The sequence below is a fragment of the Diorhabda sublineata genome, chromosome 6, assembly GCF_026230105.1.
Source record: "Diorhabda sublineata isolate icDioSubl1.1 chromosome 6, icDioSubl1.1, whole genome shotgun sequence".
In the NCBI taxonomy this organism is placed as follows: domain Eukaryota; kingdom Metazoa; phylum Arthropoda; class Insecta; order Coleoptera; family Chrysomelidae; genus Diorhabda; species Diorhabda sublineata.
In genome coordinates, this window is record NC_079479.1 from 6,587,893 (window position 1) to 6,615,372 (window position 27,480).

Below are 27,480 nucleotides of genomic sequence, written 5' to 3' on the forward strand. Positions count from 1 at the left end.
TGACTCTCTCGTTGGCGTTACGTTCAACTGCACATTGGTCAGGCGTTCGAACGCGAGCGCAGGGGTTTGTGGGTATAAAGTTGGATATTAACTTTTACGTCCGCGTCCACGCTTACACTTTCGTAGGACTCCAACGTGGGTGCGAGCGTAAAAGTTTATAAATTGACCTTAAAATTCACCACCTTTGTAGGTCACGAATTGGTAGCCAGCTTCAGTACGAATTGGTTCTCCATTGCTATATATACAGCAAATAAGCATATAAAAAATAAATTTGTGTACTTTACTTGTCTACTACCTTACTTAGGTTAAGTTTTTGTTTTCTGCTCACTCTGTGCCGCGAACAACATTACTGAACGCAACTAATATTAAGCAACTTCAAGTAGGTTACTAACATCTGTGAACTAACCTAAAAATGTAACTGTTTATCACCTACACCTACTTTTTAATAATATATTTCACTTACAATTTTTCAAAATGATGCAACAATATATGAAAGAATTAGAGCAAGTAAATACTTACTCCGAAAATAAAACTAAAAATAAACACTAATCTTTTCCGATTTTTAAGGAACCTTTCGATGCTGAAGAATTTGTAGAACGTCTAGCATGGAGAACTTTAGCAGAATCCAAAAATGGGGGAGATGAAAATGATATTAATCCTGCATTATTACAAGAGTCTTTTGTGCAAGCTATCAAGTAAATAAGAGCCTCACAGTTAACTATCAAATCATAATATCTTTTGCTCGATGTATGATGAATAACACAGGTTTTTAATATAGAAGTAATAAATACAATGGCATTTTTTATACAAACAATATATACATATATATTTTTTATTCTCATTGTAACTAATTTATAGAGATCTGAACTTGCTACACGAGCGACAGCAAAAGAAATGTGAAAAATTAGAAGTAGCAGTCAGAGAGGATGAAGCAACATTTTTTCAAGAGATATATAATTTATTGGAACAAAACAAGGTAAATTATTGTTAGTATTCATTTTGAGATTACAAAATTTGATTATTACCATAGAAGTAAGAAAGATAGGGAATATGTAAAGTGAATATGAATATGAAAAGTGAACTTTTAGGAGCTAGCAAAGAATTAAGAAAATACTGTATTACATAAAATCTTGTGAATATCGTACTATGTAAAATTGTAAATAGCATTTGAAAATAAGTTCTTCTTTTGTCCGAATTTCTTTTTTTAAATATATATTGTTCTGGATTTTTGTCAACAGAGTAGTCGGTAACCCTGGCCTGTTGTGTGGTACATGCCACCTTCCTATTGATGACAGATCTGTATTTGTAGGAATATAAAATCGTAACAATAGTAATATCATATAATGTAGAAAAAATATCAACACTTATTTCCTTATATATAGTAATAAAAAATACTAATAAATTTATTGTAATAGTAATAATAATATTGATGATTTTATCAAATCTATTTTTCTATATCAATTAAGGATATCGTTAAGTTGATTTATCACTCAGAAAGTGCTATTGAAATTTTAAAATTTTCTGAGGATATATTCAAATGCCAATTAAATTTGATAAACACCGAAGTAGGTCAAAATGTCAAATGTTTACCTCATTTTATATGAAAAAGACCCAAAATCAAGATAAATCATCATTAAAACATATAAAAAGGGGTCTAAGTAATAAAAAGTTGAAAAAAACTATGTAGAAATATATCCCGATACATAATCTTAGGTAAATTATGTAATGAACTAAATTCTCTCTGATATAGAATTTTTTGTTTATTTGAGGAGATCAAGAGATAATTTTCCTCCACATAAATTTAATTAATATTTTATTATTTTTTCACAAAATTTCAAAACTTTAATAAATCAAATAAACCTTATCTGTACCTACGATTTTCTGTCAAATCTGTTCAAAATATCTCCATTTTCTGTGAAATTTCTATTTTTCATTTCTTTTCTGAGGTATCAGATAATCTTGTCATGTCATCATCAGTCCTCTTTTTAAAATAGATATGAACACGATAGCACTAAGGGATCGATCCAGGAACTGATTACATTCTGTTTCTTCATCTAACTCTGCTTCTAAAATTGAAAATTTACACTTACCCTTTTTTGATCTCAGATGCTACAGCCATGGAACAAAGGTAAAGTTAACCTTACCTTTCCTGTTTTCACAATGATATGGAAGTATTAAAAAAACTGTACCCTTTAAAATGAATAGAGCAGATTACAGCACTTTTAAGTAGATCCCGACTAACTCTTCCTTTAGCATAAATCCAAATATCCTGAAAAATAATTGTTTTTGAGAACCTTGGAAACAAATATTAAAAATTAGGATACTTTTAAGACTGTATTTTATTATGTATTTTGGATTATTATGTTTTTTTTGTCGCTGCCGACCTATAACAGCTTAAATTTGAAGTAAATTGCATGAAATAATTAAAAATTGTATTACTTCATACTATTCAGTAACTTTTCCCAGGCTTCGAATCAAAATATTTGAATAATTGTGCAATTTCTCAATAACTTAACTACGTTACATTAATAGAAGCTTTATTTATTGTTGCAAATATTACTAAAACTGAACGATTTTCAAAACGAAAACTGAATGTTTAATATCTTTTTACAAGAGGTGACCTGTACGAACGCTTGATTAAGATTTATATACTGTTATATCTTACCATAATTAAACATACTTCAGGCTTCTCTCTATAGCTCAAGTGCTTGTTCCCTCTTTTCCTAAATTCATTGTTTTTACTGTATGTGCTGATATTTAAATTTAATTAACCATACAAATTTGTCTATGTAAGTAGACTATTTAATTCATTGATAGACACCAACCGAAATTATAATTTCTTCACTTGATTAATCTTTAGTAGGTGAAGAACAAGGTTTTTATTGGTCAAAGTGATCTCAAGTGCCCAAAAAAGAAAGTTTGAGAATGAAGATGATAATTTTAATAGGCTTCTACAATGTTTCACATTTTAAAAAATATATTAATTTTGTTTTAATAACAATACTTGTATTCAACATAAAAATATTTCAATTTGTAATTATCATATGAATGATAAGACTATTTATTAGAGTATTAAATCAAATAATTTATATATTTTAGCAAGCTATGGAGACGTTTCAAGAATTGGATGGTAAAATTAATCACGTAGCAACCAAAGTACTCCATTTAGGTGATCAATTAGATAGTGTTAATGGACCTAGATCTAGAGTTGTGGATGCTCTGAAATTAATGATTCATGTAACTGAATTTTTATCAGAAGATTCAGTTTTATCACCTATATTTACAAGACCTGAACTGGTAAGTCATCTAATATGTTAGATAAAGGATTAACTTCTTTTTATAAATTGCAAGCATATGAAAAAATATTGAACTATGTACAAAGTACAAAGCAAAATTTAATTCCAAATTTAGTCAATATATTTCATAACTCTATTGCTATTTTCAGATAGACGATGCAGCTGATATAATCCAGAAATTATATTTAATCTCTCAGGATTTACCACCTAAGTAAGTGAAGTAAAAAATTTTAATCAAAGCTAGAAAACATTTTAATTCCGATTCTATATCTACATATGGTATGGTAGCATTGAAAATACTATGTTCTATTTTCAAACAAACAAATTAATTTTATTTATACTTTCAAAATAAAATACTTTCGAAAATCAAATGTTCAAATATACATGGTAAACTGTGATGAGCTCAAACAATAATCCATTGGGATCTATTAGTCATATTTTCCTAGATATCATTTCATTTCAAATATTTAGGTTTTACCAGAGGATCTCAACTCTGTTTTTCAAATGAAACATCCTATGTTTCATAGAATTCGTAAAATCATCAAAATCAAATAAAAAAATTACATCAAATACAAAGATGGTGCTAACTTTTCAATGTTCAAGTAATTGTTGATACGTTGATACTCCATTTTGATGTTGTAGGTTGTATAACATGTTATCAAACTTTTAGGACTTAGGATCAATTGCTAAATAATATTTATAAAAATGTACAATTCAAAATATGGTTATTATATGGTCATATAAACAAGGTATAAATTTCAAAAATTCCTACACTTAATATCTTCCTTTCTTTAAACAAGTAAACACAGATCAATTTTTTACAAAGGGTCGCTATAGATTAATATTTATAGCCTTCGTGGTCTCAATTTTTTATACTAGATTCTTCGTTTTAGATTTGACATCGCCAAAAGAAAAATAGAAAGGAAATACTCTGATATTGAAAAAGCTTTGATAGAGGAATTTGTGATGGCTATGGATAACGAAAATCTAAACAGAATGAAAGAAATAGCAACAGTATTGTCACAATTCAAAGGGTATTCCCAATGTGTAGATGCTTACATAGATCACAGTCAAGTGGTATGAAATTTGTTTACTTAAACACATTATGCATTTGCTTAACAATAAACTTTTTCTGGTTTACTCAAGATACAATTTTTTAGGGATGTTTGTCTAGTAAAGACGTTTTTGTAAATTTTCTAACTCTTTGCAAATATAACAACGAAATAATACAGAAGGTATTTAGTAATCCAGAACAAGTGATGGCAAAATTTGTTTTGAATATATACCAACTAAAATTAGTTGAATACATTGAACAGAGGTTAAATTCTAAACTGGGCACATATAGTTATTTGCAGACTTTATATGAACTATATTCCAAGTAAGTATATAACAATCACATATTAAAAGTTTATTTTATTATGAATTTTAAACACACTTTTCTTCAAGCAATAGCTGTGGTACACAAACTGTTTGGTTGTCCTATTTAATCTCACATATAGGTATTTAATTTGACCCAGATCTGTAATAAATGATTTAGAATATTTGTATAAAATTACTAATAGTCCGGGCTACCAAAGTTATCACCTCTGATTTCCATCAACCTGCATCGATTTTAATGAAATTTTAACAGCATGTAGGGAATACCTCAAAAAGCAAAATCTACTCTACGCCGATTTCTGCTTTTGTGGGGTGGTAGAGGTGAGTTCCATCCCAACTAGAGAGTGAAAATTTTTGTTTAAACTAACCGCGGAAATGGGTAGAGGCCCAAATTTTAAGCAAAAAATTAAATTTTTCTTGAAAAAACCACTTTTTTAATCTATTTTTCATGAATAACTCAAATACTTTTGATTTTACCAGAGAAAGTGTGAGAAACAAAAATGAAGCTTATAAGAAAACAAAGACGTTGCTTTTCTTAAATTTGCTTTATATATAATAAAAACCAAGTTATGACTTATTGGAGGTTGACGAAAAAACCATCAACTTTTCAAGGTAAAGGTAAAGGAAAAGAACACCAAAAATATCTAATTTTCTTTTTATTATTTATGTACTTGCAGAACCATGTTCATGGGAGGCTCTCTGTATTTTTACTTCTTTGGCATGTTTACTAATCCGCTCCATTTCTGCCATCTATGACTATTTTTTTGCTGACGAGTATGTCAAATCATATTTTGATGAAAGACCTATGAAGGATAGAGGTAATGAGGAGAATCTCTTAGGGGAGAAACTTTGAAAAGGTGTCTGTAAACAGAAAATTATTGTTCGAAAACTCACCAATATAGCACTAGTGAAGCAAGTGGTAATGAATTTAGCAGTTACATATTTTATGTACAATTTTCGAATGAATTTGTATATGTTTGATTTCTTTAAAATACCTATGAATTTCAAATACAAATTCAATTTACTCTTCTACCATAATAATGGCTGGTGATCTTTTTAAAATCTTTCCGCTTGCTACTAAAGCGCCACTTTAATTTGCTCCTATTGATACATTTTGATACACTGAGATGGTTCTCCTCATCTCTATACTCCATAGATAGACCAAAATAGATCAAAAAGTCAGTTTTTATCTCTGTTTTAAAACTATTTTTCTATCAAAAGAGATCTAACATCAAGAAGATTTATGAAGAAAAACATAAGAACTAAAAATTTATAAATCAAGAATTGATGCGATAATTTTGTGTTTACAAAATAAACCATTAGTAATCCATATTTTGTGTTTTGTGTAGTATTACTCGAAGATCTGTTTCGCAGTTTTTTTATACTATTGTTGGCTGTTGAATGCAGAAGTTGGTATAAGTCAGGCAACAAATTTGCATAAAGAGAAAAAAATGCAGTCTCAAAATGAATTTATTAAAAAAAATTACAAAAGTGATTCGAAAAAAGGTTACTGTAAGTTTTCAAATTGATGCCCATCTTGATCAATGCATTTACGGCAACGTTTCTCAACGGAGTGGTAGGCCCGCCGAAACATGTCAGGCTGCAAATAGTTTCAAATTCTTCTTCAATTGTTCGGATATCGGGAATGATGCTTTGTCCTCTTGCAAACACGCTGTTAATGGAGAAAGTCCCACATGAAGGAATCACAGGGTGTCAGGTCACATGACCGTCACTCAACGAATGCCTATCCATTCTCCAAAATGAACATTTAGGTACTCCCGCACATATAACGCGGAGTGCGGCGAAGCTTCATTCTGCATGAAATGACGAATGTTGGCGAGTGTTGCATTACATCTTTCGAGCATTTCAAGATACCCTTAATGTGACCCTTAAAAAAGTACGGATTCGCTAGACCTGTGTGGATACCTGCCCACACACACACACACACCCCAGGCAAGTTTTATTCTTCTTCGATAAAGACGTTAGGATTCTGGTCGTTCCAGTACGGAATGCTGGAACTATGGATCATCCTGGGTGCTTCCGAGGTACCACTCGCAAAATTTGAATCTCGATAGTGCATGCGTTTCAGTATTCAACGTAAAGAACGATAGGATATTTGATATCCTCCTAATAGGTGTATTGCAGATTATTTCGGCCTCTCAACTAACGTCTGTCTTCATATTTTCGTTAGTTGTTATAGATACACTGTTGAACGATTTGATAGCGGAAATTGTTGTTGAAATACGGTAAACACCGGACTTATGCCGATTTTTCAAGAGCTTTGCCTGACCTCTGTATATAAATTATTTTTAGGACGAATCAGTTATCGAACGATCTAAGCGTTTTCAATATGGGAAATGACAAAAATTATTTGGCAAAATTAACAACAAACATTTTCAACAAATATATCAATGATTATATAACGTAAGTATATATTTTCAAATAATTCATACTTACATATTGTGGTGAGTATTGATTCAAAATGAGAAAAAAATCTGATAGATATTATTTTCTTGAAAAAAAAAATTAACATACTTTGTACAGTTTGACTTTCCTCAAAATCAACGAGAATGAAACTTGTGATATGTGAATGTTATTTGATTAGTTACCAAGTCACGTAGGAACGTCAACAAAGACTTGAACCATATGGTGCATATCATTGAAATACTATTACAGTACTAATTAACACAGAGGGAATGTTAACTTACACCACAGAACATACCATAAGAAGAAATGCAAGGTTAATTGTTATTCAGTGGAAACAACATGGCGCATTTTCGATGCCAGTGCCCTCGATGGTAGATCACCGAACTAATCTATTTTCGCGGTTCATTTAAATTTGATATTTTGTAAAACAAAAATAAATATTCTCACTTCCATTAAATGATGCTTCCCTCGTTTTACATCTATACTTTACTCTGTCATCTACCTTCAAGCCAATCATGAAATATTCAATGGAAAATTAAAGAAAAGAATACTTAGCTGTTAATTTTCCTCTTATTTTCAATAAGATCATTCGTCTTCTAGGGCTGTGCTCCCTACCTAGCTCTAAAACAAATCCTCATTAATATAAAATGACAATCTGACTGTATGCTGGGAAACATATTTTCTTCAATATTATTCAATATACTCTTAACAAATTTTCACAATTCATCATTAAAGTGACATTATCAGTTTTTTTTTAAATTTTAATTTTTCATTATCACTATTACCATTTTTGTGTTTATAATTATTACTAGTATTTCTTTCCAAAATATTATACCAACTAAAACTATTATTGTTACTCTAACTGTAACCAGTTCAATTATAATTTAACTTGGCCAAGACATGATCCCTATTCAAAGTTTTCACCTGCAAATCTTGATTAACCTAACCTACCTGTGTACTGAAATCTGCAGGAAATTCAGAATTTGATGACGAATGACATATTGTCATTGACAGAAATTTTGACACATTTTTTTCACGCTAGCGTCACGATTGGTAAGTGGCAGAATTAAATTTGTGTTGCCGAGATTTATATACAAGTTTACCTTCTTTTTGGTATGTTCTGTGACTTACACTATGTTACTTTTCACAATATTAATTATACATATTGTACTGTTTCTGTACATTCTGTATCTTAGTAAATAATTCTAGTACATTTTTTTCTAAATACATTCGTATTATTTTAAATATTACTTATAAAATTAATAATTTATGGTAACCTTCCTTAATCATGCACTCCGACAAGTTCATGGATTCGATATCCAGTGAAACTGCAAAACCACACAGTTTTAGTTCGGATTGCCTAAATATGTGCCAAATCAGCTTTGAATGTTTTCATAAGCACTGAATCTGACTATGGTAGATTACAGCGCCTTCACTTATTCCATGTAGTTTTAACTAAAAATTGATTGATAATACAATTAATTATTTAATTTATTTTAGAATGGAATTGAAATGCCTCAAAGACAAATGTTCTTCCAATTTACAAAAATATTATGAATCCAAAAATCATCAAAAGAAACAAATACAATCTGGAGGGTGAGTCAAATTTTATTTACATAATAAATAATGCAAATTAAAGAAATGATAGTTTGAATAAATATAAAGATTTCGTAATGATGGACTTTTCTTAATTTTGGAACTAAATATTGTTAGTGGTAAAATTTAGTATAAAACAGATATGTCAAGTCATTATATTTTAGTTAGCCTTCACTCTCTGAAGACGATAACTTGTTTATTGAAACGCGCGTCAGACAATGTAATTGGGAGTGTTGGTGTAAACAGTGTGTTCAGTTATTAAGAGTGGTTGGTTAGTCCCTTCTATTGCCCTGCAAGGGTCTTCTATATCCATCTCATTTCAGATCAACTGATCATCTTCGTTCTATTTTCTATTATTTCTTTCTTGTATTAGATGATTTATGAATTTTTTAAATATTTCTTAGTGTTCTTGGGCTATTTTGATTTAGAGTTGCAGATGTAAGGTTTAATTGTGCATTTGTTATCACTTTTTTTGAACTAAGTTCTGCCTTTTACAATAGTATTTTGTGTTTGTGCAGATGAACTTGATACATACATACTTTTAAATACTTAACACATGCAGTTATAAGATTTAAAAATAATATAGCAATTAATGGGACCAATTAATTCATTTACTTATTTATTTGCGTAATTGGAATAGAAATAGGAAGATCTCCAAGCAGTATTCCCATTATTTATTAAAAACCAAGTTATAAGAAATTTTATTAGTGAATCTATAAAAATTACTGTATTTACGTAATCCTTATATCTATCTACCCTTACGGATGTAAGACGTGGGGTTGAGTTTCTTTTTTCATGGAGTCGTTCTTCCAAAATTCCTTCCACTTCTTTCGGTTTTTTGTTTGTGGTAGTACCCCATGTAGTTCCATCCCTCTGTTCTCAATTGCTTTATTGATTTCGTCCATCCAAATATTCCTTTGTCTTCCCCTGTTTCTTGCTTTTATCGTTCTGCGGGGTGTCTAATGGTTCTTGAAAATCTTGAAATCCTGGAAGTGTCCTTGATTTTCAATCTTAGCATTGAAAATCTGGAAATGTCCTTGACTTTTTAGGAGCATCCTTGAAAAGGTCTACTTTTATGCTTTATATTGAATAATGAAAGAAAAATTCCAATGAACGCAGCACTTAGCAAAATGAGTGAGAGAGAGAGAGCGATATATTTACATTGATTAAAGATATGATGAGTCGAGTTGTTAAGGAAAAAATTTTGTCTACAGTGAAAAGCATGAGAGATTTACAAAAAATTGATTTGACTCTTCAATCAAATCTTTTGCCTGCCCAATTAGTTCATATAGGAATTGCAACTAACACATCCATTTCAGCATTGAAAAAAGACTGTCAAATCAAAGATGTAGAAATTCTGCAATTCAAAAATAAATGCAAGGAATTCCTTGTCACAATCTATCAAATGCTTTTGCAAAAAGCCCCGCTCTCATCAATACTATTACAGGGAGCTGCTTGTTTGTCACCTTATGTCATGTTGAAAGAAAGAACAGCAAAGAACCGTGTTCAAATTGCACTTACACACAAAAAAAATTGCATTAATGCAATCAATGCTGATAAAATACAAAAAGAATACTGTCAATTTATTTAAAAAAAGGCGGTTACAGAGAAATTGAAGTTGTTCGATGTTAGTAAAGAAAGAGTTGCGGGTGGCGTTAAAGAAATTCATATTACTAGCTATATGATTAAGGCTTTTTCAAAGGCTCCCGCACACCGAAAAAAAATATTAGAGGACAAGCAATCTGATATTGCAAAAGAAAAAGCGGTAAAATAGAGCAGCCGAACAATTTGCCGACATAGAGTTGAAAAAAAAGAGATTAAAAGAAGAACATCAACAAGAATTGAACTTATTAAACAAAGAAGCAGACAGATTTAAATAAATTGTCAAAATAATACAGACTTTACATATTCATTCAAAATTTAATGTAAACTAACATATTGTATTGATAATAATTATTCCATAATAAATTAACTTAAATTGTTTTTTTATGACTAAAATTTTTCCTTGAAAAATGATTTTTTTAGACCTCGAAATCCTTGAAATGTCCTTGAATTTTAGTTTCCAAATCCATTAGACACCCTGTTCTGGCTTCTAGTATCCTTCTTGAAATCTTTTTCTCACTCACAGGGCCTGATTTAGAATTTTTCATCTCCTGTTATCATTAAGCCGAGGCTTCTGAAATGTTCTATTTATCTATTTCTTATTTCAATGTCGTGTTTCCTTGTGCTTATGGATTCATCTATGTTTATGTTCATACCGTATTTTTTTATTATTTGGTTGTACAATTCGAGATTTTGGCTTAGTGTTTCTTCGTCCTATGTAAATATGATCATGTCATCAACGTAGTTTGTCATAATTTTTTATGTTTTCAGCTTTCAAGATCTTCGAAGAGATCTACAAGCGGTAATAGGAACTAGAGCAAATATCAACATCGCCCAAATAGAAAATTATGGCGGAGAAACTTTCCTTTCGGAAGAATTAGCGATTACTATCCTTCAAGATACCAAACATGCTTTCCAACGCTGTCAATTGGTAATTTACTGACTCTGAAATATCATAGAATACACAAAAATGTATCCCAATTTAACAATTCTTCTCTGTATATCAATTTACTACCTGTTGAAAAAATTATACCACATTTCCTTACACTTTCTTTATAATTAAATAAATATCTTTGGTTTAGTTCACATATAATCGTCACATCTAACTTTTTTCAGTTATCCAAGCCCACAGAAAGAGCAGGAAACGCTGCACAAATTTTGGACAGATTGATAAATAGTCTATTGGTAGAACATGTAGATTATGCTGTCGAAATAGGATTACAAGCTGTACCTGTAGTGGAGGGAGCCAAGAATCCCCCAATTTTGTATTTCTTCAGCGTTGTACATCATAGTAATAATATAATACATTTAGTTGAAAAACAATTCATGGATCTGGTAGTTCCTTTAGTCGAGTAAGTTATAATTTTTTTTCTAAAGAAAATCTTAATTAGTCCAGTCATTATAAGGGGTTGACATCGAAAAATCGACATACCCAGTATATTACTACGTAAAAACTTGTTTTTTGGCATCCGAAAACTAATCTCAAAATTCACTTATAATTGCATGGTCACAAGTTTTAAAGTCTGGGGTCAAAAGTCACAAAAATCGATTTCTTTTCACATTTTTTGCAAATATCTCATTTTCTTTGGGTTTTACGCTATTTTTATTTCTCATCAATATTGTAGAGAATTAAATTTTCTACAACTTTTGTATTCAACATTTTTTTATATCTTTAACTGTTTTCGAGATAAAGGGCGTATAGCGCGCGATCAGAGATCAACTGGTAGTCTCGATCAAAATTCCTAATATTAAGGTTATAATTTATTGCTAAATAAATAATAATCATTTTTTATAACTTTTAGATTAAAATAAATCTTTCTTCCTAATAAGCCTAGAATTTATCGTATCAATGACATTCATGATCATGAAAAGTTACTAAGGGATATACTTTAATTACATTATAATTATATTCTCATTTACACTAATAGCATTTAAAGTACAAAATAATTAAGTACATCTTATTTAAAATCCGTAAAATCTCAAATTCTTTCATAATTATAAAAATTATACCTGGGCTGTGACTCAAGATGTGGATAAAGGAAAGCAGGGTTACAGCTCTTTATCTTGCGGCCAGTGTAATGGGTAAGCTTCTCTCAATGCTGTACCATGTCAGACCTATGTTAACGATAATAGAACCTTTACCCAAAAATCAGCACTTACGAGACAAATGTCGTTGAAGATGGTAATGAAGAGGAACTTGAAATTCTATAGCAGAGGGACGATAACGACGATTATGAAGAAGAAGAAAAATAATTAGATGAAGAAGAAGATAATTGAAATTAGAATTGTTCTCTAAATTTTTCTTAATTTTGATAATAAAACTATAAAATGACACGTTTAATAAAAACATTAATTGAAAATTTGTTTCTCCTCTTCTTTATACTATATTAAATGTTTTAATTCATTGCATTTGCCTTTCACCTTGTCAGGTGTCTTTTATACCCATTTCTCCCATTGTATTTTGCGTCTTGCTCAATTCCTCTAAAGTATTTCCTCTCTTCTCTCTCCAGCTCCTTAATTTTGTCCATACATTTCTTTCTTGGTCTTTCCTTTTGTATTTTAATGATGTTTCCAGTTAATCTGCTTTCAATCATATGTCCATACCGATTCATTTTTTCCGTTCATTGATTCTTGTTTCTTTCCTAATCTTTTCGTTCTTTATCTTCTCTGTTATTTTTCTAATTTTTCTGAGATATATCATTTACATTCATTTTTATTTATTTTTTTTTCTTCTATTCGTCCAATTTTTTGATATGTAATTTATAGTTGGTTGTGTTATATATTTTTCTCATTTAAATATGATTATTTTATGATGGTATTTTGGTTATATTCATATAAAGATGTTTTAGGAATACGCCTAAACATAACGATTGCCTACAGAAAAAAAAATTTGTTATGGAAGATACTGAACGTAAAATCAATACAGGCTTAGATAGGTGAGTAGAATTTTCAAAATAACTAAAAATTCTATATTTTTGACGATTTTAGGTGTTTAAATGCGATTTCAACTTGGGTTAAACTCTATCTTCAAACAGAACAAAAAAAATCCGATTTTAAACCAGAATCAGATGATTTTGATACTGTAGCATCACCCGTAAGTTTTTAATATTAATAATAATAGTTTTATTAGAGATTTATTTTTGGAACAATATTTTTTATGAAAAAATTCAATACATCTCTAATCCACTGTTTAAAACAGTCACCAATCTGGAGAAATTAAATCAATTGACACAAACACCTATCTTCATATCATACATTTTAAGGTTATACAAGCAGTTTTTCGTGTTTTTTTGTTCTATTTCTGATGAAAAAATACAACTAATTAATATCATCGTAAAATTCAAAAACTTTATCGAAAACAAAGAAATGGACTAACATACAAATCAAGAAAACAACTCTACATAGGAGACTTTTTAATATCTACATACCATGGCAGAAGTGGCTCTCCCAACATAAAAGGCAGAACTAAAAACCTACATAATGTAGGTAGCAGCCAATTATTAGAATTGGATAAAGGGAAATTAGCTGATTAGAAAATGTAATGATTAGCTATTTGTTATTTTATTCTATTTTTTTACAGTATGAACTCAAATTAAGCCTCTCTAATACATAATTTTGACGATACATATATCCAATACCCACTTATAAGTCATTAGGAATCGCTTCAATCATACAGTCAAGTAACTGACATACCTACGATTTTTAAAAAGGCATTATTTTAGCCTCCTTCAAATGTACAAAACGAGATGTAAAGGAACAGAAAGAAAAAATTTTTTGGGAAAAAAAAAAGAAAGGAGTGAAAGCTCAGATAAGAGCAATGAAGATGTTCCTTGTATGGTGTCAGATTATTCCTATAGTAATGATAATGAGTATGATCTAGAAGTTAAAAGTGTGAACAAGGAAGATATAAAGCAGGGTGATTTTGTGTTGGTATCTTTTGTGGGTGGAAAAATAAACTCACAAGTTTGTATCGTTCAAGATAAAGTGAATGATGGGATTAATGTCATGGCACTTGACTGTATAGAAACAGCTTAAAAAACTTTGTTGCAAATGAACAAGATGTGTCATTTGTCAAACCAGATCAAATGTTGTTATTATTAGTTTAGCAGTATTAACAGACTGCCTGCTACTGGTACTCAGTGATGTCAGACTTTGATCATGCATGTCTAGTATAGGACAATTTGCACTTTTCAATAAAAAAATGTATATACAAAAAAGTAAAAATCTTGGCTACATCTAATTATATCAGTTTACTTACTACTAACCACCTAGTAGCTCTGCTTTTAATTTAGTAGATTTTTTTATTTCAAATTATATTTTTAAAGAAGTATACTTGCCCAATTGTAAATTTAACATATTCATAAATCAATACAACTTTGAAGATCCTTATTTTTCTTCATCTCTTTCACTCAAATACTTTTTCAGGTTTCTCCAATTTAATTTCCCAACTTTACTTTTTTCTTATTAATTTTTTTGAAACTTCTCTAATGATCCCAATAATTTTCTTCTGCTAATTTAGGAGCCATTCTGAGTTATTACTCTCTAAATTAATTTTACATATTTCACTAATATATTACACTTGTAGGCCTGCAAAAATGTAATAAACTATATAAACAGTATTATTAAAGAAATTAGAGCTAACTTGGATGGTAATAACGTCACTGCTATATTACAAGAACTTGGAATTAGGTTACACAGAGTGATATATGATCATATGTTGCAGTTTCAATACAACACTGCAGGTAAGATAATTTATATGTTGAGAGAATTCACCCATAAAAAATAGTGATATTGGATCACAATTTTTTTACTTTTAATTTACTTATATCAATATGTTTTCTAGAATAATCTCATTATTCTAAACTTGATTCAATTTTTGTAGAATTATCCTATTTTTAAACCTAAATTTGTTCATATAATTTTTTTTTGTTTACAGGAGCAATGGTGGCCATTTGTGATTTAAATGAATATAGACATTGTACGAAAGTTTTAGGTCCTTTGGTGACTGAATTATTTGAAACTTTACATGCTCTCTGTAACCTTCTTCTAGTGAAACCTGAAAATTTACAACAAGTTTGCTCAGAAGATTCATTGGTAAGTTAATTTTTAATGTTTTTAACAGATGTTTGATCGAATTCAAAGAACAATTTCAGGATGTTATTTTAACTTGTGATTTATTACTTCTAGGTTAAACTGGACAGAGCAATTCTTCATAATTTTGTACAACTTCGAAGCGATTTTAAGGTTCAAAAACAAACTATTTTAAAAGTGTAGGTGTAACGAAAATCTTGTATATTTTAATTAACAAATAAATTAGTTAAGTATATTTCTATCCCTATTCGATCCCTTTCAAAGACTCCTATTAAAAAACAAGTATAAGGTATTAAAAAACGATTTTTTTCTTACATTTTTATTTGTCTTTCAAGACCGCAAAAAAACAGAAACATTTTTTGAGAATCGACTTCAGAGCCAGCCACTAATTGACTTCTATCAACTAAAAACTACTATTCCAAATTAACAATTCCAGTTTTGAAAGACAAAAAAATACTATGACCAATGTTAGAAGAATATGGTGGTTATTAGATAAGTTTTGTTGAGTATTTAATAAGAAAACTAATTCGACATGTTGATTGAGATCCTTTCTTTGTTCTCAAACAGAATATACCATTCAATAGTATTCTTGCCTTGTCTAGAAATGGTACCTTGATCGCACTTTTTTTCTACATTGAATTTCCTCAAGAAACTATTTTTTCCTCATTCTATCCTGTGGCATGTTCCACCGTTCCTGTACTTAATTAGCGAGGGGAGAATTTTTTTGTCTCATTATTTTTGATACAATTTCCACCATTGGCATTAGATGAATTATAGCAATGATTTATTGCAAGCCTCTTGTAATACTTAGGCCGAATACACACGGACCAGCTCAAAAAAAACTCATTTCTGACGCAAATCACTAACCAGTTTGCAATGAGTAACAACCTTCCTATTTGAGTGGGGAACTACAGATGGGGCAACTGGTTGCCAACCAAGAAACTCGAACTGTTGATTCGCTGGCAACTTGATTCATCCGCCTCTCAAAGGTTTGAATGGACAAAGGTTATTTTGTTACAATTTGATCACAACACAAGTTTTTAACTTTAGTAATTCGTTCTAGTAAAATAAATAACTCCATATTGTTTTGTTTATTTTTGTTTGTTGGAACTATAATTGTAAACCCTTTTACACTCGAGTAATTCATATGGAGATGCATGTGGATAGTGATCTTGAACTTTTATAGGTTGTAGTGTTCGGGAAAGAAGTGTTTTGGTAGCTGATTCCTCAGGTTTGCACTTTTCCAAAGGAAAGAGTCCCGATAAATTGGGCGTCTGCAGGCCAACCCGGTATTCATGAGCCACGCCTGCCGGTCAAATAGGTCCTGCAAAAACTGCCCTTGGGGGAATTATGTTGAACAACTCGGATAAACATTTGCCGTTGTAATATTGGTGAAACAGAAGCAGGTCGGCGACCTTTCTTCTACGATCTAAACTGTCCAAGTTTCTGGTCCACTCTGGATTGCCTATAAGTCGAATTTCTCTCTTCTGTATGGAGTCGAGCATCCTTATGATATGCTTGGGGGCCGAGCTCCAAGTGTGCGAGCAATATTCCATAGATGGGTTAATAGGATAGTTTGTAGATTTTTAACAAAAGGATTTTTTGGTTCGACATGAGATTATTTTATAGTTAAACTAAGGAAATGTAGAATAGCTACGTCACTTATTTAAAAAAAAGTCTGGAAAGCTCAAAATTTCAATTACTTAAGTTGTTATACACCAAAATGAACAATTTACTTTTGAGCCAGTCAGGTTTCGGTCACAATTGAGTCTGCTGTGTGTGCAGAAACATATCACTAATCAGTTGGTGACTTCAGTTTCTTTTGGTTAGGTTTTTAACATAGCTGGAGCACACAAAACTTATTTTCAATACCAAATTAACAATTTCTTTTGAACGATTTATCGTAAAAACAGAGTTGAAACAAAACATTGAGTAACATTATATAAAAATGACGCGCAAATGTGATTAATGAACAGAATATAACAATTTTTTCTGTATAAAGGTGATTTAACGTTAAGGAGATGTATTCAAGAGTAAGATTCGAGGTGATGTATGAATTAAACACTTATGACACCTAAAATGACAATTTTATTGAATACTCGTGATTAAATATTTCTAAAATAAAGTAATAAAAAAGTTCACAGATCGTCAAATTTCAACTTATCAATCATTAAGTATCTATGTACTTGTTAATCTTAATTGTACCTGGCTTCTTAATTGTTTATTAAAAGTACCAATAATTATGCATCATTCCATTGTAGAGGAATGTCAGAATAAAAATAAGGAGATTATACTGCAAGTAGCTGAATTAATACAAACAACTAGCGTTTTAGCATAATAAGAAAGTAAATCACTCCATTGAATCACAAGTGTTTATCTGTTAACAATCATTTAAGACCAGTTATCTCATTTTTGAGAATTTTATAAGGACAAATGTTTTATTAGAGATTTCCTAAAAATGATGAATTGTTATTAAAACCAAGCATTTTATTTATTTTTTTTTTTTGAGTAAGCTACTACCTAATTTAACAATTTTCAAAATATTTTTTTACCAATTATTATACAATTTTCAAGTTAAAAATCTCTAATTTTATTCTCCAATAAAACATTTTCACATCAATCCACATATTATAAATTATTATCAAGACAATTAAGTTGTATATTTCAGTTGATCTATTTAGCGCATCCTATATCTGTTAACTTCATGTACTTCACCGAGTTCCCCCTTAAAATCTAATTCTATAACAAAATCTAGATCTCTGTTGTTGCGGGGATTTGGTTTCATTGTAAATACACCGTGTATTTCTTCGTTCTTCTTCACAGTCATGTAATCTTCAAAATAAAACACAGTCTGTTTCCAATGCGTATAAGGTGCATCAGGGGCAGTGGTAAATCCTATACGTTTATGACATTTGGTAAACTCAACAGTAAAATAGGTAACTAGAGCTTGGACATAATCATTTCTTCTTACAGTGAGCATAAAAGGTGAAGAGAATTCCAGATCTTCTTTTTTCACAGTATACAAATCAACTTCTTTAATTAGAGCAGGACCTGTAACTACTTGTTTGGGATCGACTACATCTACAAGAGGTTCACTAATAGCTACTTTACGTATAGAACTCATGTCAAAGCCATATACATCATCCCACCAATTAATCTTTTCATCTTTATATTGTCTGTCTTCAATAGCAGTAACAAACAATGAACATCTGTCAGGAAACAACAGTCCATCAGATTTTAGCCACTTGTCACGTGCAAAAAGAACTGTATCTAACATGCTTTCGTAAAATAAGCAATATCCCATCCACTCGGAAATAATAATATCTACTTTTTCAATACCGTCTGGTAAAGTTATTTCCTCCACTTTACCTTTAACAACTGTAATGATGTGATCCAATTTGTTTGTCTCAATGATTTGTTTTGCGTAATCTACTATATTGGAACATTCAACAGCAAGCACTTTTTTTGCTCCTGCTTTTGCTGCAAACATACTAAGAATACCTGTACCGCAACCAATGTCCATCACTACTTTTCCCGCGAATAAATGTTTATTATGATACATTGAATTTCTGTATGTGAGGGTTCTAACTTCATCCTTCAGCATTTCTTCGTGTATACCAAAATGTGCGTATGAATCGAAATAATAGTCTCTAGAGGTCATTTCGTCCACAGGTATATCTTCCATTTTTTCACCTTTACTGACGTGATTGTTAATTACCGGAGTTGATGCCACTTCCATAGTCTCCATTTGATTTGATTCGTTGTAGTTCTGGAACGGAAAAGGAGATTTTTCACCCGGCATTTTATACAACACGTGCAATAAAAAAACTGATTATAAAAAGGTTAATTTGGAAACTAATAGATGGTTTGGTACTTTAACGTTTCTTTAGTACTACTTAAAACAAAAAAATCAGCTTTACCTTTGGATTAGACGCGTATATATGTGTTTTAATGGAACTCTTCTTGGCGTCCAACTGTAAACGAATGTTTGGCTTTTAAGAAGAAGGGTGACATTTGATATATGAAATTTTTAGACCATTTTAAAATCAGTTCCACCAACATAACTTAGCTATTTTTAGTGAGCATTTTATAATTATTTAAAGTATGATATCATGACTATAATTTTTTTAAATTCGTTATTTTCATTTTATAATTGTAATCTGACAGATAAACACACTAAGATGTCATGAAAAAAGTTTCAAATGTTTTTAACTGTCAGATAGTACTTGAGTTGAATTTAAGTATCGGTCCTAAATGTATTATTAATTCGATAACGAAAAACATACTTAAAAAGTACGTTAATGCAAAATGTACGCGCTATCGTTAACTAAATCTTATATTCGATTAACGTCATTATGACAAACTACTATTAATATTAATCTAACCTTTAAGGTGATTGCTTGCAATACAAACCACAACAAGTCAAAATTGGTTTTTTATACATTCACTTTCTTTATGCGAGTGTGGAAGCAGTTGTTGCCGATGCAACTGAGATTATGATTATTATAATTACAAATCATAGGAAATTTCTTTAACTTCTTATTTCTTAGACCTTTTTATATGTTTTTTTTATAAACTACCTTGATTTTACTACACTAACGACTGAAAATTGGTTTTTAAAATAGTTAAAAACATTTTGATAAAGACCGAATATCAATATTTTTACCTATTTCAATATAGTTATTTATAATTTGAGTGATATAAGATTGAGAAATTTCACGACAAAATGAAATCAATTTTAACACAAATGTCATACATTTTTTTTATAATGAAATAGGCGTATTTGGAATGACATTAACCTTCAAAATGCATTTTAATAGTCAAACATATTATGCTGTGTTAAAAATATTTTAAAGACACTTTCATATAAACAATCACTTTTAACACTGTTGACTGACAATTTAAGTGTCACTTTTAATGGTAGTTGTACAAAGATTAATTTTTATTAAGAGACGATTTTTGAAAAAAATATTTATGTTTACACACACAAACTCGTTTGTGCACTAAAGACCAATATATTTAAATTTACATCGACCTTTTTCTTTCCCGTATTTCTTGTTACCTTTAATTTATATTTTGTTTTGAAAATTTCATTAAATTAGCTAAATGTTATAATCCCAATAAGCTTCATGTTTGGCTTTTCCAAGTCCATGCTGAAATGTCTGTAATCAATTTAAAGCTTGTTGTGGCTTTATATTTTATTCGGTGGCTGGGTACAACGCTTTTTATACGATAAAAAATAATCTATTTAAGTATAATTATAAGAACATAGATATTCATGTGATAATTTAAAGTTTTTTTCTATTATATTGTATTTTTTTGTATATTTTATTAATTTTTAAGTCCTGACCTGTACGCTTACCCCTCACCAATAAAGAGGGTTCGATTACAGCGCCCCTACTGGAAAACAATAAACACTGCAATGAATTGAAAATGGCGATTTTAGAAAGCTGGGTGCATTTCGTTTTCAGTCACTATTCAAGGTGTTTCAAAGTAACATATGATAGTGTACATTTTAAGTGAACGTGAAATAAAAGTTGTGTCAGTTATTTAAAAATTAGTGAATTAAAAGTAAATAAAATGGAAAAAGAGATTGATTTAAAAACGGGCGATAAAGTATTTCAAGATGACGTCGCTCAACAGAATGAACAGAGAACTGTGTACGCATGCGATATGACAATGAAAACAATCGAAGGGGAGCTTCCGCCAAAAAAACGGAAAACGCGACGCGGGAAATCCAAACGAAGACATCCTTATTTAAAAAATCAAAGAAAATCGAATAAATTAGTAAAACCAGAAGCCCCACATAACAGCAATCAATTTTTACTCGAAGATCATGCTTTAATGGAAGGATTGGATAAAAATTTGATGTCCCCAAATGCTTTAAGAACAAGAGATTCAAGTTTCAGTGTTGATTCAGAAGGAGAATTTTATTCTTCGCCAGATGATGGCCAACAGTTTTTAATCAAAGACTTTGATGACCAATATGAAAGTGTTCAAGCTGAAAGACTTCAGAGTATGTCAAAATCAGAATTAATAGAGGAATATCTGGCACTCGAAGATAAGCTTGAAAAAGTGAGTATTATATTGCCTATCCATAATAACATCAGAAATTTGTTTATTAAGTATAATAACCATTTTTTTCAGCTATAAACAATTTTTATATTTGATTTTATTTATTTCTTTCATATTAGATAAGATTATAATAGCCTAACTGAGTTGAAACATTTTGATACAAAGTAAGATTTATTGGTATTGCATTATTTAACTTACTTAAACATTCAATTAATTCAAAAAAGTTGACTAAATATTCTCTAGATATTGATTCAATCTTACTTTCAGTTTAGATAAAATGAATATTAATAAAAGTATATTAATCCTTGGTTACAACAAAGTTGATTAAATTTGCCACTAATTCTGTCTACTACTCAAAAGTGTTTGTCACATAAAAAAAGGATTTTATAAAAATTTTAAAAGTAAAAAAATATCAAGTCAACTTAAGAAATCATTTATAATTTAAAACAATAGTATTTTTTAATTCTAAATAGATTATTAGCAGCCAATATCATAATATTTTTTCTATATTTAAGGTATTTAATTAAATGAATCTTAATTTTACAAATTTTGTTTAAAAATGAAGAGAAAAAATAAACCTCAGAAGCTATGTAAAGTGTGCATAACTAAAGCAAAATGTTTTGTGGCGGATATTTCAAATTATTAATCTTATCATTTGTAAATTTATCTTCAAAGAATTGTTAGAAATAATAAGCATAAAAATGTTTTTAAAATATGTTAATTGAATTATGAAAAGGATAAATTTGGTCAAATACTTTTGAAGTATGGTATATATTACAATCTTTTCTTAAAGTTTTGGGATAACTAACAAATTTAATTTATAGTTAATAAAAGGTCAACAGAAGGAAGAAGATGATTCGGAGGATTCTCGATCTGATCTGAAGCAAGAAGTGGAACGTCTCACCTTGGAAAACGAGCGGTTGAGGCGGGAGAATGATATACTACGAAGTAAAGTAAATGATGCATCTGACTCCGAGGACTCTGAAACTGATTCTAGCGATTCTTGCAGTAGTTCATCAAGTTCAAGTAACAGTTCTCAAAATTCAAGCAGATCTAGAAGTCCCATCACCAATGGTGATTATAGCAAAACAAATGGATTCTCTAAGAAAGAGTCAGTTATGTAGATTTCATAGAACATTATCTTGCTCAGATAAAAAAACACCAAGCAGACAGGCTTTCTATATGTAATTCTATCAAGTACTTATACATAAAATAACTAGTTAACATATCTAAACACTTGAAAAAAAAACATGAACACTCTGTTAACTGGTTATTGTTTTGTAAAAGAAAATATGGTTATTTTGATATTTGAAAATGGATAACAGTTGAAAACCTGTAGATATTTAGTATATAAGGTGGTCACAAAGTGACTGTGATAAAAATTTGTTGAATATTATTGGTAAGAAAATGTTGGTGGAATTTTGGAAAAATTTATATCACTTTTTTTGCATAGAAACAATATATTATTTTTTTTATTCGATATTAATGGTCATATTAGGATTGGCGAAAAGATTTTCTATTTGTTAATCTTACTTGCAGAGTTCTTATATAATAATTACAGATATATAATAATGACTATATGTCCTACAACCTAGATAGATTGTATATAGAGGGGGATATGTTATGCTGTATCCTCCCCATCAAAGTTGCTCTGCTCACTGGATCATCTACAGGTCACCTTCTAGTTTAAATATTCTAATAAACTAAGATCATTTCAAGGAGGTTAGATCTTTGCTCCTATAAGTATTTCGTCATCAATAAATCTATGTATGCCACCCAGTTTTTTTGTTGCTTCAAATAGAGATCTTTTAATAAAGATGCTATGTAATTATTATGTTGTTTAGGGTTTAGGGAGGATTCAATTTTATTTATTACCTTTCTTTCAGTTTTCAAGCCATTCTCAATATAAAAGAAGTCTTAGGTTTACGGATGCTATAATGGGACCATTGATCGTATCTAAAATAATTGTATTGTATATGAGTGTACCTGTAATGGTGCTATTTGATTACAGAAAATTTACTGTTAATATTAGGTGTTTGAAAAATGGAGAACCCTAGAAGCCATATGTATTTCTGACATAAACAAAGCCTTAAAATTTGTACGCAAAAATAGCCCTATTTTAGAAATATTATTTAGCAGAAAATAAAATTTGGAATATAAATTAAAAATAAAACAACACTGTTATAAATTTATAGTTAATATAAACACAGTTATATATATATTATACAACGAAAAAACAATATGTATAAATTGGGACAAAAAAAATCAATAGAAACATAATATCATGCGTGTAATTGCATATGTAGTTGTATCTCAAAAAGGCCACTTTTTAGGAGACTCCTTTTGTTACTTTTTCATTATCTTTCCTAGTGAATGAGGCTGGAGGTTTGATTTGTCATGAAATATCATGTTACATAATATTAATAGCTTTAATTTAACAGATTTGTGTTTTTTTAAGCACATACAACTTTTTGTACCCCCGGGGGTCTGCGGACCACAGGTTGGGAAACACTGGATTAGATTATCGTTGTCTGAAAACCTTCTTTGTAATTCAGCAATTAGTGTGTCCAACATTTCAAAATACTCAGGACTTAAATGGCTCGTCGTTCTCTTCTATGTGCCACGCGACATGAATGTTATTGGGACCGCGTGCGAATAACGTGATGCCTCATATAAATGTTATTTAAATGGAATTAAAAAGAGTGCGGTCCAACGACTACATTGCTAGTTGCGGGTTGTATGTAGCTACCTTTTTAGGGAATTTATAGCCTTGTAAATTAGGGATAGTAAAAATATGACGAAATATGTGGAAAACGTTTATTATTACAGGTCGGAAGCTGATATAAACTTATTACTAAATAAATATTTTTGTTTTGTCAAAATGTTTGTAACCACACTGAAGCCTTTATCGACGAGGTAAGATACTGTGTTTTAATGTTGCGTTGTAACCAGAATTTCTGATAGCCTTGGTTGAACTTCTCCTTAAGCTCCTCGTCTGTGCTGATGGTAATCAACTCTTCTTCATTGGTTTCTTCCATGGCTGTGATATTGTATGGATTTATTATCAATTTAGGAATTTGTAAATTTGAGAGATCCTCAAACCTCTTAGTAAAATCCCTGTGCAATGTGTCTAAGTGAGTGACATATGATAAAAACATCTTGAAGCATTTCTGGTAATTTTGACAAATGTCAAAACTGTAAATATTCTTTTCTGCTTAAATTATTGATTTTGTTTTAATTAAGTTGAGATCGTCCCCTGCAGTTGCAAATTAACTTTGTTCAACATTTCAAAAATATCAGTCAAGTAATAAATATCTGTTTTACAATTGTTCAGATTTTTTTTCAAATTCAGATCTTTTTCTTGTAAAATCTTCAACACAGATTCAAAAATGGCTGAAAATTGGTTTTCTTAGACTCTAAGGGAACCAATTTTTTTTGTAACCCCGAGGCTTGACGTGTTAAATAATTTGAGTTTTATAGTTTTACAGGGCTTATAAATATCTGACTCCATCCTTTTGTGGTTGTTATTTTTCCAAACTTGATTTGGACACATTTTTTAGTGATATAGTTTTTCATCATTTCCACTTAATATGAAAATAAAATTATTAGAATTAATTACTTAATTGTAAAAGAAAATATGTTGAATATTTTCTCAAATATAACGAAAGACTGATTTAAATTAAAATTGTATATAAAGCGAGGTATTAGAATTACATGTAAAAGGCCTGGATAATATTTGTTAATTTTTCGAACCAAATGCTTTACAGTTAGTATATTGATTTCCACTTAGAGCAATTTGCTGCAAGATACGTTTTCAATGAAAGCTGGACCAAATACCAACCGAGTTTCTGAATAACAGATAAAAACCTATATTAAAAAAATTAACACATAGCCAGTTGTATATCAAGAGTTTAATCGCTTCTTTTTGACAAAAATAACTTATGGCAGCACTTGATTTCTTTTTTGGTACATATCAAAGTCACTTATATATCCGAATTGTTGACATCCTCCTTCACAAAAATATTGTGGTAATCATTTTTTACTTCACTTATTGTTATTGGTCAACCCTGTTGATTAATAACTACATATACCTCAAGATATATATGTATCATCTGGTTGTAAAAATGGTCATCTCCGTAACAGAAATTTTTTACAGGAGAGCTGATTTTTGGTCACACCTAGGAAAATTGAGGTGCATCCAAATATCTTCCCTTCCACCTGGCGTTTAGGCCCTGGCAACATCACCAGGCGCCAGCCCTATTCTGGACGGCAGAAATTTTTTTTTCTATTTTCCTTTTCAATTCACTCTTAATGATGTTTTGATTCGCTATTACTATAAGACTGTTCATTTATAGGTGGAACAAAGTCTTTGCTAGCTATATTATGACCGTTGTTAAAGTGTACTAACTCTAATATAGAAACAAATAAACGAACAAGAAAAGCGAGTGAAAGTCGCAATACATTCTGGCAAGTGAGTGGGAATCCAATGGAAGTTTATTATGATTTATCACTATATTTGATGGAAATTTACACTGGTAGTTTGGAAGTGAGTTTGTTAAAGATATGTTCATCAAAGCATTTTCCAAAAGTTTTTATTACAATCATTAATTATACCAAATAGGGGAGACTGGGTCTTTTTAATTTGTGTCCATTCATGTATCAAATTCGCAAATTAAATTTTTTAAAAAGTTGTGGATGTGTGTGGAGCACAGTTTAAGAAACGCTGGCTTATATTCAAAACAAATTCAAAACAAATAACAACAATGCGTAAATACTCACCAATAGCCGCAAGATGTAACTAAAAACATCACTTATCCACAATTATTTGCCGTTAGCAAAAAATCTCACAGAAATATTTACTTAAATGACTCGAAAACAATTTTTTCGTATTACAGCCACAAAGCACAGCCGATTTACTGCAGACTAGAATACAGCTATGAAGAGTAAATAGACTTGCCAATTAAGTTCATATGGATTGACAGATGGAGACACTGGTTTTAAATTTAAATCGTTTCAAGGTACAATATGACCAAGGTACAACAGTCTCCCCTATACATTGACGTGAATTAAATACATCTTATGTCACAAAAAACGGATGAATTACCTAAAATTCAAACCTAATTCAAGTATTTGTCCTGGTCCAGCCTTATTCAATTCATAGATTTCCAAATTTCATAACTAAAAATTTGATTTATACAGTTATGTAGCAATGGGTTAGAGAAAAAAACCGAATGTTATTAGTTGGTAGAAAGTTTCATTTTTCTTTCAGTTATTAAGAATTATAACTTTGGTTACACTGGTTTGTATCCATTTTGTATTTAGTTTAAACAACAAAATTATTATCTTTTTTGCATTTATATAATTTATAATTTTCTTAGAGACCTGAGCATCACATTGTCCTCGATTTTTTTTTATTCGTAAATTAAGTTATGAATGGACTCATTTTTTGTTATTGTACTTTCATCAACTTCTTTGTAGTTGTACATTTAAATATCCAGTTTGATGTTTCCCCCTTTTCTGAAAACAAATATGAATAAGATCAGATTTATCAATTGGAAAATTGAAAATACTTTTCTAATGTGCGTTTTCAGAAGTTGATGAAAATATATCTATCGAATCTTTTATATAAGTTCTAAAGATTATAGGCCTTTGCCAGATTTATTTATTTCCTTTGTGAATTAATTTAATTTTTTATAATAACGTTTTGTAGATATTTGAATAGAGTTATGTGAGTTGTTGATAAGTTCTAATAATAAAAATTGATAGTTTTAATTATTGTTTAGTACCTTTCGATGTTGACGAAGAAGAAGAGAAAGATTATATTTTACCTACGGTGCAAAAGTAAACATGAAACATTTGTTATTCTCTCTCTCTCTCTCTCTCTTATATTCTTAAAAAGTTATAAAATAAAAATCATAAATAGACGCTAACAACAACAAAATGCGAGGAGTGCCAGGAGGAGGAAAAGAAACAGAAAAAGAAAGAAAAACAAAAAATTAAAGAGGATTTGGACAAA

General features: G+C 30.0%; 3 protein-coding genes and 1 long non-coding RNA gene across 5 annotated transcripts; 2 read left to right on the top strand and 2 right to left on the bottom strand.

Annotated features, from left to right (window-relative positions):
- The first annotated feature begins 201 nt into the window (after nucleotides 1–201).
- Nucleotides 202–15,624, top strand: LOC130445953 (exocyst complex component 5). Of its 2 annotated transcripts, none has more exons than XM_056781890.1 (16): nucleotides 202–507; nucleotides 568–695; nucleotides 859–976; nucleotides 3,100–3,297; nucleotides 3,446–3,507; nucleotides 4,190–4,373; nucleotides 4,457–4,674; nucleotides 6,987–7,097; nucleotides 8,601–8,696; nucleotides 11,070–11,229; nucleotides 11,415–11,650; nucleotides 13,148–13,234; nucleotides 13,287–13,392; nucleotides 14,884–15,040; nucleotides 15,235–15,392; nucleotides 15,486–15,624. In XM_056781890.1, the coding sequence occupies exons 1-16, from the start codon at nucleotides 475–477 to the stop codon at nucleotides 15,570–15,572; spliced, it is 2,139 nt and encodes a 712-aa protein (XP_056637868.1). In that variant the 5' UTR covers nucleotides 202–474; the 3' UTR covers nucleotides 15,573–15,624. The 2 variants fall into 2 exon arrangements, with proteins under 2 accessions (XP_056637868.1, XP_056637869.1); XM_056781891.1 differs by having other exon boundaries at nucleotides 229–379.
- Nucleotides 2,016–2,696, bottom strand: LOC130445957 (uncharacterized). The gene is made up of 3 exons (XR_008910087.1): nucleotides 2,666–2,696; nucleotides 2,145–2,269; nucleotides 2,016–2,066 (listed from the first exon to the last, which is right to left on the bottom strand). It is a non-coding gene; the product is annotated as an uncharacterized LOC130445957 (long non-coding RNA).
- A 68-nt stretch (nucleotides 15,625–15,692) lies between the features above and the next one.
- Nucleotides 15,693–19,603, bottom strand: LOC130445956 (protein arginine N-methyltransferase 1). Its single transcript, XM_056781893.1, has 2 exons — nucleotides 19,310–19,603; nucleotides 15,693–19,158 (listed from the first exon to the last, which is right to left on the bottom strand). The coding sequence occupies exon 2, from the start codon at nucleotides 19,135–19,137 to the stop codon at nucleotides 18,067–18,069; it is 1,071 nt and encodes a 356-aa protein (XP_056637871.1). The 5' UTR covers nucleotides 19,138–19,158; nucleotides 19,310–19,603; the 3' UTR covers nucleotides 15,693–18,066.
- Nucleotides 19,604–20,798: 1,195 nt separating this feature from the next.
- On the top strand, nucleotides 20,799–27,236 carry LOC130445175 (protein HEXIM1). Its single transcript, XM_056780714.1, has 2 exons — nucleotides 20,799–21,464; nucleotides 22,289–27,236. The coding sequence occupies exons 1-2, from the start codon at nucleotides 20,970–20,972 to the stop codon at nucleotides 22,586–22,588; spliced, it is 795 nt and encodes a 264-aa protein (XP_056636692.1). The 5' UTR covers nucleotides 20,799–20,969; the 3' UTR covers nucleotides 22,589–27,236.
- Nucleotides 27,237–27,480: the final 244 nt, after the last annotated feature.

Excerpts from the sequence above, each read along its gene's own strand:
- LOC130445953 (XM_056781890.1), top strand. The coding sequence starts at position 475 with ATGATGCAACAATATATGAAAGAATTAGAGCAA. Across the intron at positions 3,298-3,445 it reads TATTTACAAGACCTGAACTG|ATAGACGATGCAGCTGATAT; the intron begins GTAAGTCATCTA and ends TGCTATTTTCAG. Across the intron at positions 8,697-11,069 it reads AAACAAATACAATCTGGAGG|CTTTCAAGATCTTCGAAGAG; the intron begins GTGAGTCAAATT and ends TTATGTTTTCAG.
- LOC130445956 (XM_056781893.1), bottom strand. The coding sequence starts at position 19,137 with ATGGAGACTATGGAAGTGGCATCAACTCCGGTAATTAACAATCACGTC.
- LOC130445175 (XM_056780714.1), top strand. The coding sequence starts at position 20,970 with ATGGAAAAAGAGATTGATTTAAAAACGGGCGATAAAGTATTTCAAGAT. Across the intron at positions 21,465-22,288 it reads TCGAAGATAAGCTTGAAAAA|TTAATAAAAGGTCAACAGAA; the intron begins GTGAGTATTATA and ends TTTAATTTATAG.